At 39.9% G+C, this 20,579-nt stretch overlaps 1 protein-coding gene across 1 annotated transcript in view; it reads left to right on the forward strand.

The window, feature by feature from the left end:
- LOC128739631 (ankyrin-2-like) overlaps positions 1-20,579 on the forward strand; it is a 168,625-nt gene that overhangs the window by 52,188 nt on the left and 95,858 nt on the right. Inside the window, exon 2 of the mRNA XM_053835127.1 lies at positions 19,823-19,924. Coding sequence (XP_053691102.1) covers positions 19,823-19,924 — 102 coding nt within the window. The remainder of the gene's footprint in view (positions 1-19,822; positions 19,925-20,579) is intronic.

Consider the following 20,579-nt stretch of genomic DNA (forward strand, 5'->3'; position numbering starts at 1 on the left):
TTGAGACAGAAAATGAAACGTTCGTTGCCAAAGTCATTGCCATAAAAGGACGGAAAATACTAAATCTTTTCCGCTCTCTGTTTTATCATCTGGCTACGATTGATTCACTTCTACGAAGCGGTTCTGGTTCTGGTGTCGAACCGATTTTATCGCCATCAGTAATAACCGGATGGCACGGGAAATTAGACCAGCACAGTTTTTGGCCAAGGTCGGCAGATGCCATCAAATCGGTGGTAGATGAAGCCGACCCAAAACGGGACGGTACGGATCCAGTATCGCGAAAAGACACACAATATTTTTCCCTATTTCGCCAAGCAATTAGAGTGGGCGTACGCTTGTCGGACGAAATGGTAATTTCATTGCTTCTATTTGTCAGATTATGGGAAAATTATTGCCTGCACGATATGTACCTCGTTGTCGTTGTCGTCGTCGTCGTCGTCGTCGTCGGGAACCAGAAAGGATAGCAGATGGGACATTTAGTAGGTCACAGTCAAAATTAATACTAAAGCACTATGCTTCGTTTTCGATAGGTTATTAGAAATCTATGTCTAGCAATCTAGCGGAGGGTGGTAATAAATGTTGGTCACTTTGAACATACAATGATAATTGCAAGAGTGATATTTATGGGTTAAGGAAATGAGTTTCACTAATTGGAAGCAAGGACAGATAACGTCACCTTCAATTGCAAATCGTCACTCAACGATGAAGCAAACAAACTTTTTGTATATAATCCTCAATCTACGGTGTTCTGAAATGATTTTTAGAACGACAAGGAAACCCGAAAGTGGCAGAAAAGTAAACATTTCTAAAACTTTGACTAAAAGAGGACTGTTTGGAGCGGTTCTTAGGCGCAAGTTGAGGCAAAACCTGGAGACAAAGAAACGCTCAAGAATACTCTGCGAGAATGTTCTAGTGAAATACGAAATAACAGGGGTTGGATAATTCACAAATTGAATATATACATCGAACATCAACAAGCGATATGTCCATCAGTATTGACAAAAACGAATGGTTCGATTCGCCTTCACAATGATAGCAAAAAAAACCGTCTGCTGCTTCAAAACCAGCTAATACTATGTTCAATTGCCACATGCACAAATTATTCTGTGTTTAACAGATATTTGAAAGAAATCGCCTGTACAGAATCTGTATGCATAGAATACAGATTTTCGCCAAATTACACAGATTAAACAGATTTTTGAGCTTTTACATGAGAGTGAACGAGACGGAAATAGTCAGCAAAATGACTCTCTATCTCTTTCACTCCTATTTTTTGCATTGAACAGATTTTTGCACAGATATTTTGCCTCGCCGTACAGATTGTCAGATTTTCCAACAAAAAACACAGAATTATATGTGGCATCCCTGCGTTCAACTATTCTTTGTCTATGGTGATATTATTTTGACACCTTCGATCATCCTATATTGGCTAAATCGGCCACTTTTGAATTGTTTTTTCGTCGGACATTCGACTTGGCTACTTTGGTCAAACAGTGGTACAACGACAATGGCGTCGCTGTGATTCCTAAAAAGTGTGAAATCCGGTCGATACCCCGAAGCTGAGGCCGATTAAAGTGTATTAGCCGGTTGTGAAGGGGAATAAACTGGGAATTTCGCAGTCAACTATAAAGAATATTTTGGAAGATGGTCTTCGATTGATTCCATACAAAAAAATAACGCCTGCACGTTTGACCGAAGAGCAGAAGATTGCAATAGTCGAAAGACATCGGCAGCGGCTTAAGCGACACGGTGATTGTAAATTCTGTTTACGACTGAAAAAATGTTCCTGCAACAGGATCAGCAAAACCAACAAAATTATCAGATATAAGCAGCACATGTATTTGATATTCTTCGGGACAAACCGGCTGTTCAAAGGTTCCAGGGTAATTGAACCTGGTGTTAAAATCAACACTAAATATTACAGCGATAATGTTTTGAAGAACCATTTACTTCTCATCGTCATAAAACTCCTAAAAAATGCATCACACTTCTTCCAACAAGATTCTACACCGTCTCACCAACTCGAAAGTTTCACAAGCTTGGAGTGAGGACTATTTTCTAATTTTTATTTCTTCGAAAGAGTGGCCTGCCTCTTGCCTGATTTGAATCCTTTCGTCTTTTATGCATGGGGTCACACGCTATGCAAACTAGGGAGCACCAAAGGATTGACTGTGGATACTTTCAAGCAACGTTTGGAGAAAAATTAGTACGAAATGGCTCCGGATATCGTGCGTGTCAGCTGTAACGCTTCTCAACAACGATTGATTGTGAGTTACGTTCCTTTACGGAAAAAAGTAACAAGTTGCGAACCTTCTGCGACCATCTTTTTGATTAAGTTTTAGCTCTTTTCACTATAATTCACACTCTATCTTTGCTTAAATTCTAGATAAAATTCTTTACAATACATACAACTTTCAATTTAAGCGTTATAAAATATGAGATGGCCTTAGTTAGATTACCTATGATTTTAACGTAACATGTAGAGTAAGGAGGGGTAAAAGTGCGATGCGGGTAATAGTCCGATTCAATGATTTATCGGTGCAGATTCCGAGTAAATTAACTACATTGGCATAGATGGGTGACTACTTTGACAGCTTGAATCTATCGTAAACTTTGGTTGCTTACGAAGCATAGTTGCTGAGTTATGTGCAAATGTTATTTTAGGGCGGTTTTGATGTAATTTTTCATTATACGGCAAATACGATATCAACAAGAGGATATTACTTGTTGAAAATTTTCGGTAGTTTAATCTAACCCCGTCAAGCGCTTAGCGGGGCAAAAGTGCGATTCATGGACGACGCAAAAATGTATAGTTATTTATATACAGCTTTAGGCACTATATTACAGATACTAGAAATGGAAGATCTGTGAACTGTGTGCTCTACAGATGTTGGCCGAAGGAAAACAAAGTTTTTGCGCTGGTGAAACAAAAAACAAACGTTTGGAAAAGTTTCGATCTAACGGAGGCTGCAATACACCAACGCAAAATAGCAAAGGCGCAAATTTAGAATATTCCTTACCGAAACATAACGCAGTTTGGAGATAATATGGTTTTGTTAGTTGCTGTTGTGCTAATTTCATGAATTCGAGCTTCGCACTTTTACCCCGCGGTATTCGTACTTTTGTCCTGCTAGTGGGGTAAAAGTGCGAATCGGCACTTGATCAGAAAAAAGAAAAATTTATTTTGCAAAACACTATTACCGCAGATGATTTATAGTTGAATGTAAAGACATTGAGTTACTGCATCACTATAAAATAAATTATGTTGTTATCCTTCTTTATATCTCACGAAAATTGATGACAACTTCAAACATCGCACTTATGCCCCGCCCTACTCTATATGAATTCTAAAGCCTGGCTAAAAGTTAATCAGGACGCCTATGAACAATCTATAATTCGAGACTGGAGTGTTGCAATAAACCTGGATGATCAAATAACACTAGATTGCAGTATTTTATTGAGCTTCAAGTTTCACAGTATTACATCATTGCATTTCTCTGGTTCTGTTAAAATTTCGAAATATCTTTAGAACTCATTGTGCCCTGCAAAGTTGAAGATCCTTACCAGTTGACTGTTCCCCAACTTAGTCGAAGTCGTTGTTTGACAATTGCCCAAAATTTTTCAATGGGTCGAAACTCCAGACAATTTGAAGTGTTTCTTTCTTTTAGCACGAAATCGACATTATTAGATGTATACCATTCTGATACCTCTTTAGAGCAAAGACAGTTAGCTAAATCGGACCAGAATATAACGTTTCTTTCATGTTTAAGAATGATTGGCAAAATCCATTTCTTCACGCATTCTTTCATGTATAAACTAGATGTCGTTGTTGAGGAAGTGATGGAAGGCTCAGTCTTCAGTCAAAAACTACATAAGGCTTGTTCGCGACAAAATCTGGACACCTCAATTTTGTGTGTCGGTGCATTTCAAGCGTTGCACATACCGGCTCATTGAAGATAACTAGTTTTGCAGTGCAAACAGCTTACATCTGGCTTGCATCGTCCATACACTAGCACCAGAAGCAAGTGGTTGTCACTCAAAAACTAGCTATTTCAAAATGCTAGAAGACGCAATTTGTAGTAGATCAAATGGAGCAACTCATCTGCCATCCTAAGACAAAGCCTGTTGAACAAAGTTTCTCCATGTAACTCGGTTGAAGGCTACCGTTCTTCAATTTCTCGGACACCGAGTACTCTCCGCCAGATCTCGCTCCACCTGGTCTAACCATCTTATTCACTGCGCTCCTGGTCGTCTTGTTCCTACCGGATTTGAAGCAGGGTAGTTGTCCGGCATTCTTGCAACATGCCCTGCCCATCGTATCCGTCCAGCTTTAGCCACCTTTTGGATATTGGGTTCGCCATAGAGCTGTGCGAGTTCATGGTCCATCCTCCGCCTCCATACTTCGTTCTCCTGTACGCCACCGAAGTTCGTTCTTAGCACTCCTCGTTCGAAAACTCCGAGCACTCGCAGGTTTTCCTCGAGAATTGTTCATGTTTCATGCCCGTAGAGAACAACCGGTCTAATAAGCGTCTGAATAGGCTGAGTTTAATAGCATACTGAACATACCATCCGGTACCTTACTTGCCTAGCACATCGTCACGCCTAGTTGCAATATATAATTTTTGTCCGGAAAGTTCATTAAAATCCATTTTATCGTAGATTTGATCATCCATCAAAATACATTCGTTGAATTTCGTCAAAACTTGCTTGCACAAATGCCTAGCACGCTTCCTGGCTACCAAATTCTATTTCAAGTGCCGATTCGGATGTGTTTTCTGTATGGAGATTACCACTGCGACCAGTATTTTTTTATCTATTTGTGATGTGCTGATGTGATTTTTGTGTATTCCACACTTCGTTCTTTTTGCAGTATCACTTCGTTTAAACAAACTGCTTAAAACTGCTTAAATTACATGCTTAAAATGTCACTGTTTTCACCCTTTTTCTTTTATACCTTTTGCTGCCTTCCGACCAATTCCGTTTTCTAAAGCCAAGAAATGCAGAGACTAGTTATAATTTTCCCTTGGACAAGAGGATTCATTCACATCTTGAGCAAGTACCATTCCTAAACCTCTTACTAAGATGCTTAATTGTTCAGTAAATTCAGTAGGAAGGAAATATGCAAAGGGGTCTGAGAATAAATCCATGTTAAAGTCCCCGAACATTACCCGGCCTGATTCTACTAAGACTCGAATCCACGACCACTCGCTGGTCAAGGCAGACTTGCTAATCTTATGGCTACAGGTTCCCTCAAGTTCGGGTGTCTAGTCTTTTTAGAGCAAGGGTATTCCGCGTGGTTTGATAGTTCTAGCCATATCCCAGATGGATCCGGGATCGAAATTAACGCACCTTCTTTACCGCCTTTTCACACCTACGTTTTCCTTGTAACCCTTCAGAACATTACACACTGTTGGCTTTGGAACTTTAGCACTTTTATCAACTTTGATCCAAAGCACTCTGGATTTTCTAAATGCTTGTACAAGATTTTTTTTACGTCGTTCGGGTTTCATCCTGTTCTGCTCCGCAACGCAGCAGAATATTTTGACGTAACTTGCACCAGTTTTTCTTCATAAACATGTAAACAAACTTATATCGAATGGTTCCAGTTCCTACTACAAGAAGTAAACAGGTGATGCACGAGGGGCGTCAAGATCTACTTTTAGTCAGACTTTATATACACTCTTAAATGAGTTTACCCGTAAATTGGTTGGTTTTAGCTACAACATGGTTAAAACTACACAAAATGCCCTTAAAGTGTACAAATTCAGATTTTGAGTAGTTTATCAACCAAAAAATTGGTAGTGGGAACTTAAAAGTGCGTTATTTGTAACAGAGAATGATTCAATTATCGGTAGCAAGTAGCCAAAATTGGTTGAATTTTTTACCGAACATTAGAGTTTGTACACTTCAAGGGCATTTTGGGTAGTTTCAACCAAGTTTTAGCTAAATCCGACCTATTTACAGGTAGAATCATTTAAGAGTATCACACTGTCATCAAACTAAATTAAAAAATGTAATATGACCATTCTGATAGAAATTATATCATACATGGACAATTTTGTACTTTAATGTGGTATAATAGAATGTCATGATCATAGCTATTCGTTACGCTTTCCGATTATTAATACATATTTTTAAAACTAGTTCTAAAGATATAAAGGGGTGTATAAACATAATTTAGACAACTTTCACATTACCAATTGCTTGTTAGTGAAAAACGCGTATGACTTTATTATAATAATTTTAAGTTAAAGCACACACGTGCCGTCATAAACCATTTCCAGTGTCCAATTTGTACCGAAGGTCTAGCTGGAAAATGACGTCTAGTCACAAAATTAGGCAATAACTGTTGTGAGTTATAGGTTGCTTCCACACGACGACGATACGATGATGTCACGTAAAGGCTGCATTAGCTCCTCGTGCGAATGTGCGAACCATAGAAAGGGAACAACGGCAAAGAAATGACACATAAAAACAACACAAAGGAAAAGACATTAAAACGCACCCCCTGTCGACGCAGTCGACGGTGCTATGCTGCACTACCACTACTGACACACAACTGCCAAAAGCACGTGCGAAGTCACCCTCCCTAGCGCGGCAAGGCGCTTCCTTATGGGGCGCTTGTTGTTTTGTCCACACCGGAATCGAGCGGGTGAGGATGGCGTCGCGTTGCCAAGAAGGGGGAACGTTTATGTTTATGCCGGCACTTGTCGCGTTTTGTTGTGCTTCTTTGCGTTTCGTGTTGTCCTGTCAAATCATACCGTTCGGGATTCCGACAAAAATGTGACGCCTGCGCTGCCAGGATAATATCGAAAGTTCGAATTTTCCAGCGTTCGGCACCCATCGGCTAGGATATATTCCAGCCGCAAGGATCCATTTCTGCTCAGTCTTAGTACAGCTCCCGAACGGATTAAAACAAAAAAGAAAACAAGGAAAGCCACCCCAAGGAAAAGCGGCTTTCCTTCTAGTTATCATTTGAAATAAAAAACCCTCTGTAGTTCTCTAGCTAGGTTTCCAATCTAGTGCCAGTAATTGAAATTCATATAAAGTGAACAGAAAAAAGTGTTCTCCATCGATTCAAAGTTATGCAATCAATCATTTACATGTGAAAAGCTTCAGTTTAAACCGTTACCACTAGTTATTTAATCAAAAAATTGATCGAAAAGGATTTTCCACACCCTCGTGAAAGCAAGGAGAAGAAAATTTCACACATTTATAGTGCGGTTATTAGCAATAGCTTATACAAATCATCAGCTGCCTAGGCGTTTTTTATGGGATTTAGTGAATAGTAATCGCTCATCCAGCAGGACCTTGCGATGGTCACCGAGAATGGGACCCAGGTAAATTTTTCCTCTGCAGACGAAGAAAATTTCAGTCCGTCCACCATCTTTTTTTCACTTTCAAGGTTCTGCTCAGTGCAGAAAAGCTAGGGTGCGCTGCGGGGTGGGCAGGGGGAAAATCGATCGGCCGACAATGGCGGCTTGCTCATAGGGCACAAAGCCGAAAGGGCAGTTCGACGGGAAAAAATGGCTGGCTCCTTTCCGTCTGGGATGCCTGAGCGGAAACCGTTGTTTGATGCAGGCATCGGTCGGGGTGTCAAGGGAAATTTTCCAGTTTATAGCCACTGCTTCGAGAAACGGTGGCTGTGCCTCCGCCGTGTGAGCGGATTTTAGTCCTTGTCGCAACACGATCGATATTTTCACTTGCGCTCCAAGGGTGGTGGTTCCGGCTAAAGCGGTGCTACTGCAGTCAATCTGGGCGGAAGAAAAACGCTGCAGATTTGTGGCAGCGCTACGCCCTACAGGAAGAAGATGCTATCGTTGCATAGCTGGAAAGCAATCGGTGCGAATGAAAAGTTCATAGCAATATGACCCCGTTTATTAATTCGATGAATGGTTTTATCAAAAAATTCTTGAAAGATTTTTCTTAGAAAATAAGAGGAATTCAAAATGGCTGACTGCTGCTTACAGTAGAAGAGCACATTCAACAGAAATGCAACTCAAATTTCTACACTGGCTGGATAGTTTGAAAAGCTGACTTAATTTCAATGCCTCTATCTTACTTTATTTGAATGTGCACGTTTTGTATATTTTCGGATTAGGATTATACTCCCAATACACAACATTTAGCAAGAGCATGATTTAACAATTGAAAATCTGCAGAAAACAAAAAAAAAACTGATATTCACTGAAAACAAAGGTAAAAGGAAATTTTTAAACATGACAGAAAATCTTCAACCATAAATATGTCGCTAAACCATAATACTGACTAAATTAAATGCATTGAAACTACTACTAAACTACTGCTACTACGGTTCGTGTTTGTGCTCAATGCGTTATATGATTCAGTGAATAAATAAAACTGGAAGTGGATAATCATACAGATCAGCTCGCATTGCTGGAAAATTACGCAATGCATTACGGCACTTGGATCAATTCTGAACAATACTTTTGCACCCGGTCGGCGGATTTATATAGGCAATTTACTCGTTTACCATTTAAACGAGGATTAACAACGGCTCGCCGTTGCATAAGATTGGTATTTCTTTTTAAATTATTTCAGTTCGAAAACGCCAAGCCTCAAAACAGTAGCTTTTCGTTTAATCTTTTATTACATAACCAAAGTATATAGTTTTGTTAACAAATAGATATATTCTAGTATATCGAATAAACTGACAGAACGTAATTCTCAGTGATATTTTTTCAAATCACGCAACAAATCTGTGCTAGTTCTGCAGTTTGCAAAATAACACAGACAAGGTATCTCTGTTAACAGCTCTTGTTATGCAATTCTTGCATGGACTAGCATGATTTCTAAACCTCTCGAACTTTATTTTTCGTTTTATAATTCATGTTATGGTAGAAAAAGGACTTTTGAAGTATATTTCTTATATGGTTACGTTTTATGTAAGTGGTTGAGTGCTACATTTAAAATCAAACAAAAAATTACAACTTCCTTGGTAAGAAAAACAAATGCTCATTTATGCAAGCCAAATATCAAATTGTTTTTGTATATACTGGTAAGTATTGAAAAACTTAGTTTCCAAAATTGAGCAGATATCCTTGCGCCTGTATTGCATTTTGACTGAATCACGCAAAATTATAGCAAGAAAAATCATCTGACCAGAAGACATTACAGGCTTCGTACAGAACAGAGAAAAAAGCATGCATCCTACCAATAAATGCTATTTTCTTATATAATTCGAGGGCAATCGTTTCATGATGCTTGGGCAGGAAAGAACCAAGATAGATAGGTTTCGGCAATGTACTTTCCAAGGAAACAGAATTATCATATTTGAATTTGACAGCCACTTTCCACTCCAAGCATGTTTGCAGATGTATTCAAACAAAATTTAAAACGCATGTAATCCATCGATTCATTTAGCTAGTCCTGGATAATGTAAAAATAAACGTGACTTGTTTACCCAAGCAACAATGTGAGTTTTATTGTACTTTTACGACGGCTTTCATTACTAATTTTGATCTTAAATGCCTTAAATCATAAGAATGCAATAAAACCCAAATTGTTACTTGGGAAGTTTTCGATGTGGCCTCGAGCTGAAACTTTTTAATGATCTTCATTATAGATACTGTGCTATATACACACGCATGTAAAAGCACTGAAATGCGCAACACTGATTTTATTTAGCTAGGTGTGTTGTACATTTTTTTGGATTTAGTGATATGATCTCTTGATGCTGTTAATAGGAAATCATTTCTTTAATGCGCAAATCTTTTTTCACACTTTTAAATATTAATTCAAATTATTGTTGAATGGTACAATATCACAATACTCCTGTTTGCTCATTTCGGCTTGCGGATTCAGAAGCTCTTTTCGGCTCTCAAATGTCAAAAGCTCACGGATCTGCAATATAGTGTTAAGCATCTCACTAGTTCATAATAAATTCGTGACGAATGTATCTTGAAAGTTTCAAATTATTCAATCAGGTACTGAAAATATCGGATTAATCTATGATTGACAAAAAAACAAAGAGCAATGCTTGCGTGTAACTTTTTGGTCCTCGAAGGTTCCCATCAATCAAACGGTCAACTACGAAACCTTGAAACTTTCAAGCATCGGATCAATATATCAACAGGGAAAAACCTAGGAAAATAAAAGAAATGCTTCGTTCAATGTTGCGGCATTTATTAGCCAACCTCGAAGAACGCTGCTGATGTTAATTACTAGACGTCAAATGTTTATATCCTAGCTGTTATAAATTAAATAGAATAGGAAATTCCGTAAGTAAGCTTTCCTTTTTACTTCAAAATGTTACAAACTTCGAAACAAAATGTATACGCTTTAAACAGAAAAAGAAGATTTTGTAAGTTTTTAGCCTTGATGTATTACTTCTTTTTCTCAATTTACTACACTCTAGACAACAACAAGCTAAAACAATAAAGTAATGGGAAAAACTTAGTCCTTGTATATTTTTCCGCAGTTAGTACCTATATAAATGATTTTTCATGTTATGGATATTTAAAGTCTTACTAAAAGTAAATCTGTACGCCCCTCGTAGGAACTGGAACCATTTGACATAACTTTGTTTACATGTTTTTGAAGAACAACTGATGCAAGTTTCGTCAAAATAATCCACCACCTTCTGGAGCAGTACCAAATGGCACTCGGACGACGTAAAAAAATCTTGCACAAACACCTGAAAAATCTAAACTGTTAAAAATGCCAATATCAGTCGATAATTTTCCAAATGGTCCGAAGTTTTGAACCATTGAAAAATTTTGTGCAATTGTCAAATGACTACTTCGACAAAATGGAGGGACAGTCAACCATGCTAAAGAAATATTCAAAGTGGAAAAAACATGGTGATTCAGTCGCATCTTGACCTGTGCAGAGTATGATGAGTTCTATTAAGAAATAAGTTCGAATCAGCACTAGAGAAATGCAATGATGTAAGATACAGTGCAACTTAAAGCTGAATAAAAATACTGCAATCCAGTTATTCATGGGGGTTTTGCGACACTCCAGACAATGTTGTAAATCTCTCACTCGAGAGAGTATGAGCGGCACAGCATTCAACTCTTACGCCGCTCACGCAAGCGTAAGACAAACAGCCATCGTTGCTGCGTGCAGACATTCTCCTGCCTACACACTCGTGAATGCACAGCCTTATATCGTCTTGATGCAAAGCTTACTCGCGAGCAATCAACTACCCGTGCGGGCTAGTGGCACACTGGGATATAGATTTTGGTTTACTTTTCTTTTCTTCTTTCCTTGCCCTGTATTGTACTCACGGGTGGGAGTGCGAGCCCTCGCGAGTAAACGGTATCAGCAGCTTGGGCTGCAATAACGAACGAGATCGACGACCGTACCTGTTAGCACTCGCAAAAACTCAACGCAGTGCATGAATAAATAAGAGCGCGAGTTCGAAAGAGATGCTTATGCCGGCGGGTTCGTTAGAATGAGTACGCAACCTACCTTACCCATCTTATCCGTCCAGCTTTAGCTACCCTTTAATAATGGGTTCAATGTAAACCTGCGCGAGTTCATGTTTCATCCTCCGCCTCAATATTCCGTTCTGCTGTACGCCGCCAAAGATCGTATCTCAAAACCCTGAGTCGAGGAGATCCTCCTCGAACATTGTCCAACCGTGTTTTATGCCCGAAGAAAATAGCCGGTCTAAGCCGCTGATAATACGCTTCCGAATTTCACGGTTGATGTCCTTGTCCGCCATCAACGGTAGGTCACGATAGACACATTCGTCAACTACCTCAAACTCATCCATGTTGATCGTTACACTACTACCGAAGCGTATAACCCAACCTTCTGTGCTTCGCATTTTAGTCTGCTCTACTGTTCAGCCATCGCCAATTATTCTGCCGAAAATATCCATGTCGTTGGCAAAGCAGACAAATGGGCTAGATGTGTTGAACATCGTGCTTCGCGTTATCCGCTCGGTTCATAGAAGCTGTACACATGAGTGACCATATCTTGACGAAGCGCTCTGTAAGATCCAAATGAACTCGACAATCCATCCGAATTGCCCACACAACACTGTTCACCATCCTTCTCGTTAACAGCTTCCCGGGGAAACTACTCTCGTCCATAATTTTCCATAACTCTTTTCAGTCGATAGTGCACCTTTGAAGTCAACGAACGAATGGTGCGTGAGGACTCCTTGTTCACGACCTTTTTGAAGGATCTGCCGCAGCGCAGATTTTTGAACAGTCGTTGACCACCCTTCAATGAAACCGGCTTGATAAATTTTCACAAATCCGTTCGCAATTGACGGTAGTCGGGGAAAAATCATTTGGGATAACACTTTGTAGGCGGCATTCAGTGATCACAGTGATCACACGAACGTTCTCACAGTTGAGGTTGTCGCCTTACTTGTAGATTGCACAAATAACCCCATCCTTACATTCCCAAATTCTTACAATCAATCGGTGCTAACCGCATAGAGCCGAGTGGTTTGAGCTGTATCAAGGATTTCTCGGCACACGCAAGTCGACTTCAAGCCATTTTAGCACGTTGAGCCTCGCTATTCCTAGTGCCGATTGGGTTATTGAAGAGAATATATTCCACTGTACAATCGTCCGGCATTCTTGCGTCAAGGCCATCCCGCAATGGTTTCCAAACTTTCGCCAGATGTACGATGAGAATCTCTTCTAATAGTGTCTGCAGTTTATAGATCATACGCCTGCGCCGCTATCCGCTTTCCGTTGGCACTCCGTCAAAAATAGTCCAAAGTTACTGTCTCAAATTTGAAAAGAAATACAACTCTGATTAGCGTTTTGTACATCGTTAGCTTTTGTGCGAAGGCGTATGCTCCTTGATCGCAGCTTCTTGCAGAGAGAATAGTAGACTCGATTTCCAGATTGAACTCGACGTTGAATTTCCTTATTCGTATTATTATCGGCGGTGAGCATAGATCCCAAATATACCTATGAACTCATAAACCATTTCCAGTGCAACGCTGTCAATAGTCACTGTCCGTGGGAGGCAAACGTTGTTTTGTCTAGAGCCTCTTCCTACCATATATATGGTTTTGGACGCCCAATTCTCCTAGCATCCATTTTTAGTCTGGTGTAGATTGCCTCCGCCGTCCGAAGGATTCGAGTAATGATGGCGAGGTCGTCTGCGAAGGCTACATACAGGACAGTTCATCCTTTTGCCGCAGCCCTCTGCGCGATTCGAAAAGCCTTCAGAGAGCACATTACTCGCTCTAGGGTAGATTTAATTAGGCGCGTCAGTTTGACTGGAAAACCGATCTCGTTCATTATCTGCCGTAGCTGTTCGCGCTCGGCTGTATCGCATGCTTCTCAGAAAACCACGAATATGTAATGCGACGACACGTCGTACTACCGACAAAATTTGATCCGTAGTAGCACGGGCCCCCATAAAGCCCGCTTGATACTGCCCCACGATTGTCTTGTTATTGGGAACAGGCGACGTAGCAAAATATGGAAGAGGAGGCGTTGATCAGTGTATTGCCGTAACTACAGCATCGATCCTCTCGCCTTTGTTATAGACCACATCTTCCATTCATTCCTCAAATAGCTTCTTCTTCTCCTAAATTCGTGAAATGATGCACTGGAGTGTTGTTGCTAGTGGTTCTTTGTCATTTTTGTAGAATTCTACCGTCAGTCGGTCCTTTCCGGTGACTCTATTATTCTTCAACTGACCAATTTCTCGCCGGATCCGTTCGAGATCGGGAGTTAGTACGCTGTTATCGTTTATAAGCACTTCTAGGTTACCTTCCGTTACGTCTTCTTCTGTAACACCGCAATTGAAACGACCAGTGAAGAATTGCTTCCACCTGTCGACCACCTCATGCTCGTTTGCGACCAGGTTTCCCTCTTCGTCCCTACACGTATCCAGCTTCGGTTTTTATCCTGTTAATTCGGTTAATAGTTGTTCTAGCTTTTCACGATCTCTCTTCTGTTTCTGGCATTTTTTCCTCAGGATCGTGGTCAACTCATTCTGCCCTCGTCAATACTTGGCCAAATTCTTTCTCGTGCACTCGAGGTTTCTTCACCTAGCGCCGCGCTTGTGGCCTTATTGACGACTGAAAGTATCCTGACCATCTGTCGTAGAGGATCGAAGCTTGCTAGCTGTGGAGCTAGGTTCACAGAGGAATGTAGCGCTTCATCTAGTATGCTTGCGTAATTCTCGGCAACTTGCGGATTGTCTCATTGCCGAATATTTAACCGAGGAGAACGGATTTGTCGGGAGGTACATACCGTCGATAGTTTTGAGCGCACATGTACTGCTACTGGATAATAATCCGAGTCGATATGCGCACCCGGTAAGGAGCCTATGTTGTTGATTTCCGGGTAGATTTGTGGACATCTTTGCGGGGAAAAAAGTGCTTCTGACCACCAGGCCTCAGGAAGCTGCAAAGTTGCTGTATCGCTGGCCGTTATCGTTCGTGTTGGTGTGCTGGCTATAGGGTCCTATCACTGGTCATTGCTCCCCTGTCGAGGCGTTGTTCAAATAATTTTGGGTATAAGGCTTGTTCGCGACAAAATTTCGACACCCCTAAACACACACAGCTTCGGAAATACATTAACAATGAGTGAAATATTTTGCAGAGTGGTAGATGTATGTCTGTTCTTTCTGAAAATATAACATTTGTTTATATTACAAGCGCTCAGCGTAAAATGGCGTCGAAAGAAGAGCAGAAAAGCAATTGTGTGCGGTCGCAATGAAAATCCGGATCTCTCGTTAAGAAAACTTGCCAAAAAGCTTAGATTTCCTCCAAGCACTGTTCACAGTGTCTTAAAATCATTCGAAACTCGCTTGACAACAGCTATGAAGAAGGGAAGTAGAACAAAAACGGACCTGCGGAACCACCACATGGCTTTGCAAAACAAATATTACGGAGGAGACCAGATCTTTCTATACGTACCATTGCTCGTAAAATAAAAATGTCGCCAACATTCGTACACACTTCTAAGCAACGACAAGGCATGGAGTCTTTCAAGGTGAGAACTGTGCCAAACCGTAATGATAAGCAAAATACGACGGCCAAAACACGCGCTCGTAAGCTTTATCGCGAATATTCAACGAAGTTTCCGTATGTCCTAGAAGACTTTGAACAGCTTCCTGGTATGTCTTTTTACACTGCCATGAAACGGAATGGCGTTGCAGAGCATTTTAGGACAAAGAAGAAAGCCAAATTACCCAAAAAATATTTAGTATGGTAGGCCATATGCAGCTGTGGTCCAGCAAGCAAAAGTTACATCACTACGGGAACGATTAACAAGGAAATAAATAGTGAAGGATGCCTGCAGAAACGATTGTTACCGTTCCTACACAGTCATGATGTACCCTCGCTGTTTTGGCCTGATTTGGCATCCTGTCACTACGCCAAAGATGTTTTGGAATGGTATGATGCTAATGGAGTCCATACTGTACCGAAGAAGGCGAATCCACCTAACTGTCCAGAGCTACGCCTCATCGAGCGGTATTGGGCTTTGGTAAAGAGAGAGAGCTGTCCCAGCACAAACAACAGGGAACAACTATAGATAAATTTCGAAAATCTTGGACAAACGCAGCTAAATTGGTTGCAAACAAGTCTGCACTGACCCTCATGACAAGGGTAAACTCCAAAAACGCCAATTTTTCTTGCAAACCAAATAAATAATCTTAATTTATTTGATAATTATTAACGATACACACATATATAAATGATATAAAATTGTTTCATGGATTAAACTTCTAGCAAATTTGTTTTATTGCAAAATTGAGGTGTCCACATTTTATCGCCAACAATCCTTAGTACAAATAAGTAAAGGAGTTGCGTTTCTCTTACATTTAGACCGAGTGTAGTGTAAGTGACTGGGAGATAAGAAGGTGGGTTTCTACCAAGGAGGGATATATGGAAAAAAAGCTTTGTTTCGCTTCCGTTATAGGGATGTCCAGAGAGCAAACAGATGCATAACTGGCTACGTGACAGAAGAGGAAGCTGACTGGGAAGGAACCAACAGTAAGGAGACGAGAACCGTGAGTGTGAATGTATGTTCCGTCATAACTCCGGAACGCCTGCTCCGGATTCGTTCTTCATCAAACTTCCCAAGTAACAATTCCAAATTTTATTACGTTCGTACAGTGGTTTTCATGACCAATTTCATAAAACCGCTAGTGATACTATGAGCTCCACCAACACTTTCTGATGACCGCTATAAAACTGCTTTCTGACCAAGTGGCCCACTCCTCAGAATGTTTTCATAACCGCTATAAGAATCAGGTTATAATCTCAAATAGTCGTATCACGCTCTGCTAAAAGCAGCAATAAAACCGGTTAAGATTTCGCTGCTTGACAGCCATCGCCATAATTTAAAAAGGCTTTTCGTTTTTCTGGCAAAAGCTAAATAAGTTCGCTAGGTTTGTCAACTTGAAAATATATCCGTGAGCAGAAAAGTTTAAATTTTACTGACAGATCGTTTTGAACGATTTGGTTTATAGCGATCAGAATAAAATATCACATAGAATATTTATTAAATTTCAAGCGATTTCGTTGGTTTGCAGCATGTGCGCACTTAATTTCATCGTGCAGATTGATATGATAGGCCGATAAAATCAGTGCGCCATTGAAATTTTGCAATTTTCGAAAACTGGTTGTTTTAACAAATTGAAAATATTCAGTTAGTCAATCTCAATTTCTAGCAAAATCATTTTTGTTGCTTGCTCTGACAGGAAAACCGATTGATAATAACTTTCTTTCTGCAAAACACTTTGCTTTGATGAATTTTTGTTTGCGAACTAAACAAAATACTAGAATATGGCAATATGGCTTCGCATAAAAAAATCATTTTGATTTTGAACTTTGGTATTCTTCATAATAGCAGCAAAAAAACTGTTTGGTCAGGGTGTTACCGTTTTAATAGCTCTATAAAACTAACAGATTTATTGTGGTTTGACAAGTAGCCGCGATAAGATCAATTTTGATTGGTGCGCCATTTTGTATTGCTACGCCACACTTATGGTAAGTTTATAAGAGACGTGGTGCAGCCAACAAGTTTTAACGCGGTAAAATAAGTCACCACAATAAATTATTAACAGTTTCATTATGGTTTTCCAGCTAGCTATAAGTGTGTTTGGACTCGTATCCGCTTGGTATTGCACAATACCACAATAAACCCAGAGGTAATACAATCAATACCGCAATAAAACCTTTATAAACTCAAGTAAAACCACAAACAAAAACAAAAAGGGGAGGCGGTCTCTTACAAGAGGGAAGGAAGGCTCAAATCGGTAATGGGGTGCGTTTCTCTTGGAACGATAGCATTTGTATAAGTGACTAGACGACAAGAGGGGATTTCTGAAGGGGAGGATTAGGATTAGGAATAGCGTGACCATTCACAGAAGGTAAAAACATAAGAAAGGCTTTGTCTTGCTTTATATGGATTACCGAAAAGAAGACAGATTTACAAATGCCTGGCGGACAAGAGGGGGGGGGGGGGATAAGCTGACAAACAGTAGACACATTCAAATGAAGGAAAAGGGTTGTGTTTCTTGCATTATCAGAATTTTCAGATATACAAGTGGCTGAGAGACAAAAAGGCCCCGAGTAAGATCAGGTAATCGGCTAGTGCTCTATAACAACAGTCATTGCTTAAAACAAAGCTTAAAGCATCGTTTCAAAGAGAGGTTGCAATGTACATCACGGTTTCCTTAATACAATAATAGTAGTAGATGGCATATTGTTGACCCATTTTAGAAAATAATGGTAATATTATGTTTATGTTACTTGAATACTTGTTCAGACTTTTTTTTCTATACTGTATTTAAAATTTAAAATACGCATTAAAAGAGTTTTCACATTATAAAACAAGGTCATTCCAAATAGGATGCTTTTACTTATTAGTATTTTTTAATGGTCTCATAGAAGATCACAAACTAATTATTTTGGTCCGTTTTTCTGAGGTGGCTTAGGCCATTATGAATATTTCATAGGACAACTCTGATTATGCTGGTTACATAAAGGTCAAACGTCAGTTATTTTTATATCGCCTTTAGTTTCATTATTATATTTTGATGTTCACTGTTATGAAAATGACGAATTTTGTAGTAACCAAGTGGCTTTTGCGGAAAGCAATAATTTTCTGCTTAAATTAGAAGTTCAAAAGTGGAGAAAAGTGCAGCCAAATCACTTAGAATGCTTATGGAAGTTCATGAAGATAATTCTCCTACTAATAAGTTGTGTAGGGTATGGTTTTGAGGTTTCGAGGTTGTTGATTTCAGTGTTAGAGACAAGCCCGGCTGTGGAGAGCCATAAAATTTTGAGAAGAATTACCCAGGATACCAATAAGCATCCCCGATGCTACTCAAATGAAAACCAATAAGCATTGAAGTCGTCTTAAATGCTACTTAAATGGCTTATTGGTTCCCTGGGTAGGAAGCATTATTCGTCGAAGATCCGAGTCAAATGCAGGAGGAACTGACTAAATAATTGGTATAATATAACCAGCATTTTCTTTGCGATTGAGGATTGGGATTTTTGTCTTAGAAAACGGACCGAATTGGTTGATAACTTTTAATAAAAATAATCATACATTACGGTGAACGGAAAACGAACGCAATACAGCTCCCGGTATGAAACGAAATTTCTTAACGCGCCTGTCTAACGTAGCGTTTTTGCAAAATCATTTGAATTTTATTATAATTATTTTTCATATTACCAATAGCAAAAAACTAGACAACAGACTAAAAAAAGCAGCAGATTTTCCTTACCTTAATCGAACGGGAACAAAAACCACACGCGAGACTTTTAAGTACTTGCCTTATGAATCCTTCCCCTATGAATGTTTTGAGGAATCATTCAACTTACACCCACTTTTTTAGTCACTTCATTGTATGGTACAGCCCAGAGAAAAAATGTTAAATAGTATTTAACCCCAATACGGTGACGGTTGGCACCTGTTCTGTTGCCACCAGACCGTACCGTTCTGCACGAAACGAACTGATTCAACCACAAGCCTTGTTCCGGTAGGGGTTGCGTTTCGGGTGCAATTAATGTGCAGAATGAAGAAGCATTGAGAAGTGCCGAATAGAATCACGTTCCGTGAAGTAATGTTTAAGTTTACCTACCGATTATGCAACACGAATCTGGACGCAGAATGCAGATTAATGGGTGTTGTTTTCAAATGGGGTACGAAATTATGAGTCATCGAGCGCTGGAAGTGGTCTCGTTAGTTGGTGCTGCAAAACAAATGCTGCTTGAGCTGCTGCGAAGGGTTGTTGCAGCGTTGCGGAACTAATTATGCGAATGTCTGAGCACATTTGTACGTGAATTGATTCGTCTCGTGGTGTACTTATTTGCAAAGAACAGTTGTGTAGAAGTTGATAATATGGGTATTAAAATCATAATTTATTGAAGCGAACTTCTATATTCAGATAATAATAATTGCATAATAATGGGCCTCCTTTATATTAATGAGTTTCAAAGGAAGAAGAAGAAATTTATGCTTCAACCATCAGACAAATTCAACCTACGAATACGATTAAGTTTTTTGCAAAACTTCGTTTAGAAAGCAAGCCAAATAATAAAAAGGCAAAACTAAAAACGCTCATATCGCCTAATCAGACCTTGTCACCAGGTCAAAAGCCCCACATCTACCCGTTTTACGAGAACAGACTGCAGTACTATTGCGTCAGAGTCAATAGCAAGGGTAGTATGTGTAGTGCAGTGCCGGAGGCAGTGATCTACCGCACTACGGCAGTTTCGTCACAGTACTGCGAAATGAACATTCCCTCTGTTGAAAAGTTTATTATGTGCTTTGCTCTACCAAAGACTTTTCCACTCAATGCCCCCAAAATAATCGATTTCCATTTTTTTCTCATTTACTTCTCTTTGCAGTCGGATGGAAACACCTCGTTTCTGCGCGCAGCTAGAGCAGGCAATCTAGAAAAAGTTTTAGAGCATCTTAAAAATAATATTGACATCAATACTAGCAATGCGGTAAGTAAGAATTGTTTGCTTTGCAAATATTTACACGGAAAAACGAGCTGCCCAAAAGATCGAGATTTTCCTACACGCTCTGTCGAAAAATGACGTCACCATCAGCGCCACCAGTAGTGTGTCGCTGCCCTTACGTCACTATCTGGTATTTAGTTGGACTTGCAGACGCCAAGAGTTGAGTGGCCTGCCGTTCAGGCCTGTAGCTATGTTACTATCGGTTGAAATATGAATATAAAGATTATAAAAGATTTTCTCACAAATAAACAAACAAAAAACTGTGGACACAGTCTGATTGCCCAGGGCAAACAGAGCCGGATAAAAGTTGGAAATCAGCTTTATAAATATGTAATACCTGCCCGTCTGACAGATCTGCACGAATCCTGCTTCAGTTCGGGAAAAAAGAACTGCGCATGTTCCGGCCGAACACGGCAACAGTTCGGTAGCGACATGCGCTTCAGTTCCATTTTCGAAAACCCGAAGCCGTTAGCCGGCTCCCGAATACACCGGTTAATGGCTACGGCGTTTCACGGCAGGTTAGGTTATGGTTAGTTCGAAAGAACGAGAGTGAAAGTTGTCTTTGTATACGGCGTCAATCAACTCGAACTGAATGAAGCCGATTTGCTGGTGGCGAAGACATGGGCAAGCGTAACGGAAA

Source organism: Sabethes cyaneus, chromosome 3, assembly GCF_943734655.1.
Source record: "Sabethes cyaneus chromosome 3, idSabCyanKW18_F2, whole genome shotgun sequence".
In the NCBI taxonomy this organism is placed as follows: Eukaryota; Metazoa; Arthropoda; class Insecta; order Diptera; family Culicidae; genus Sabethes; species Sabethes cyaneus.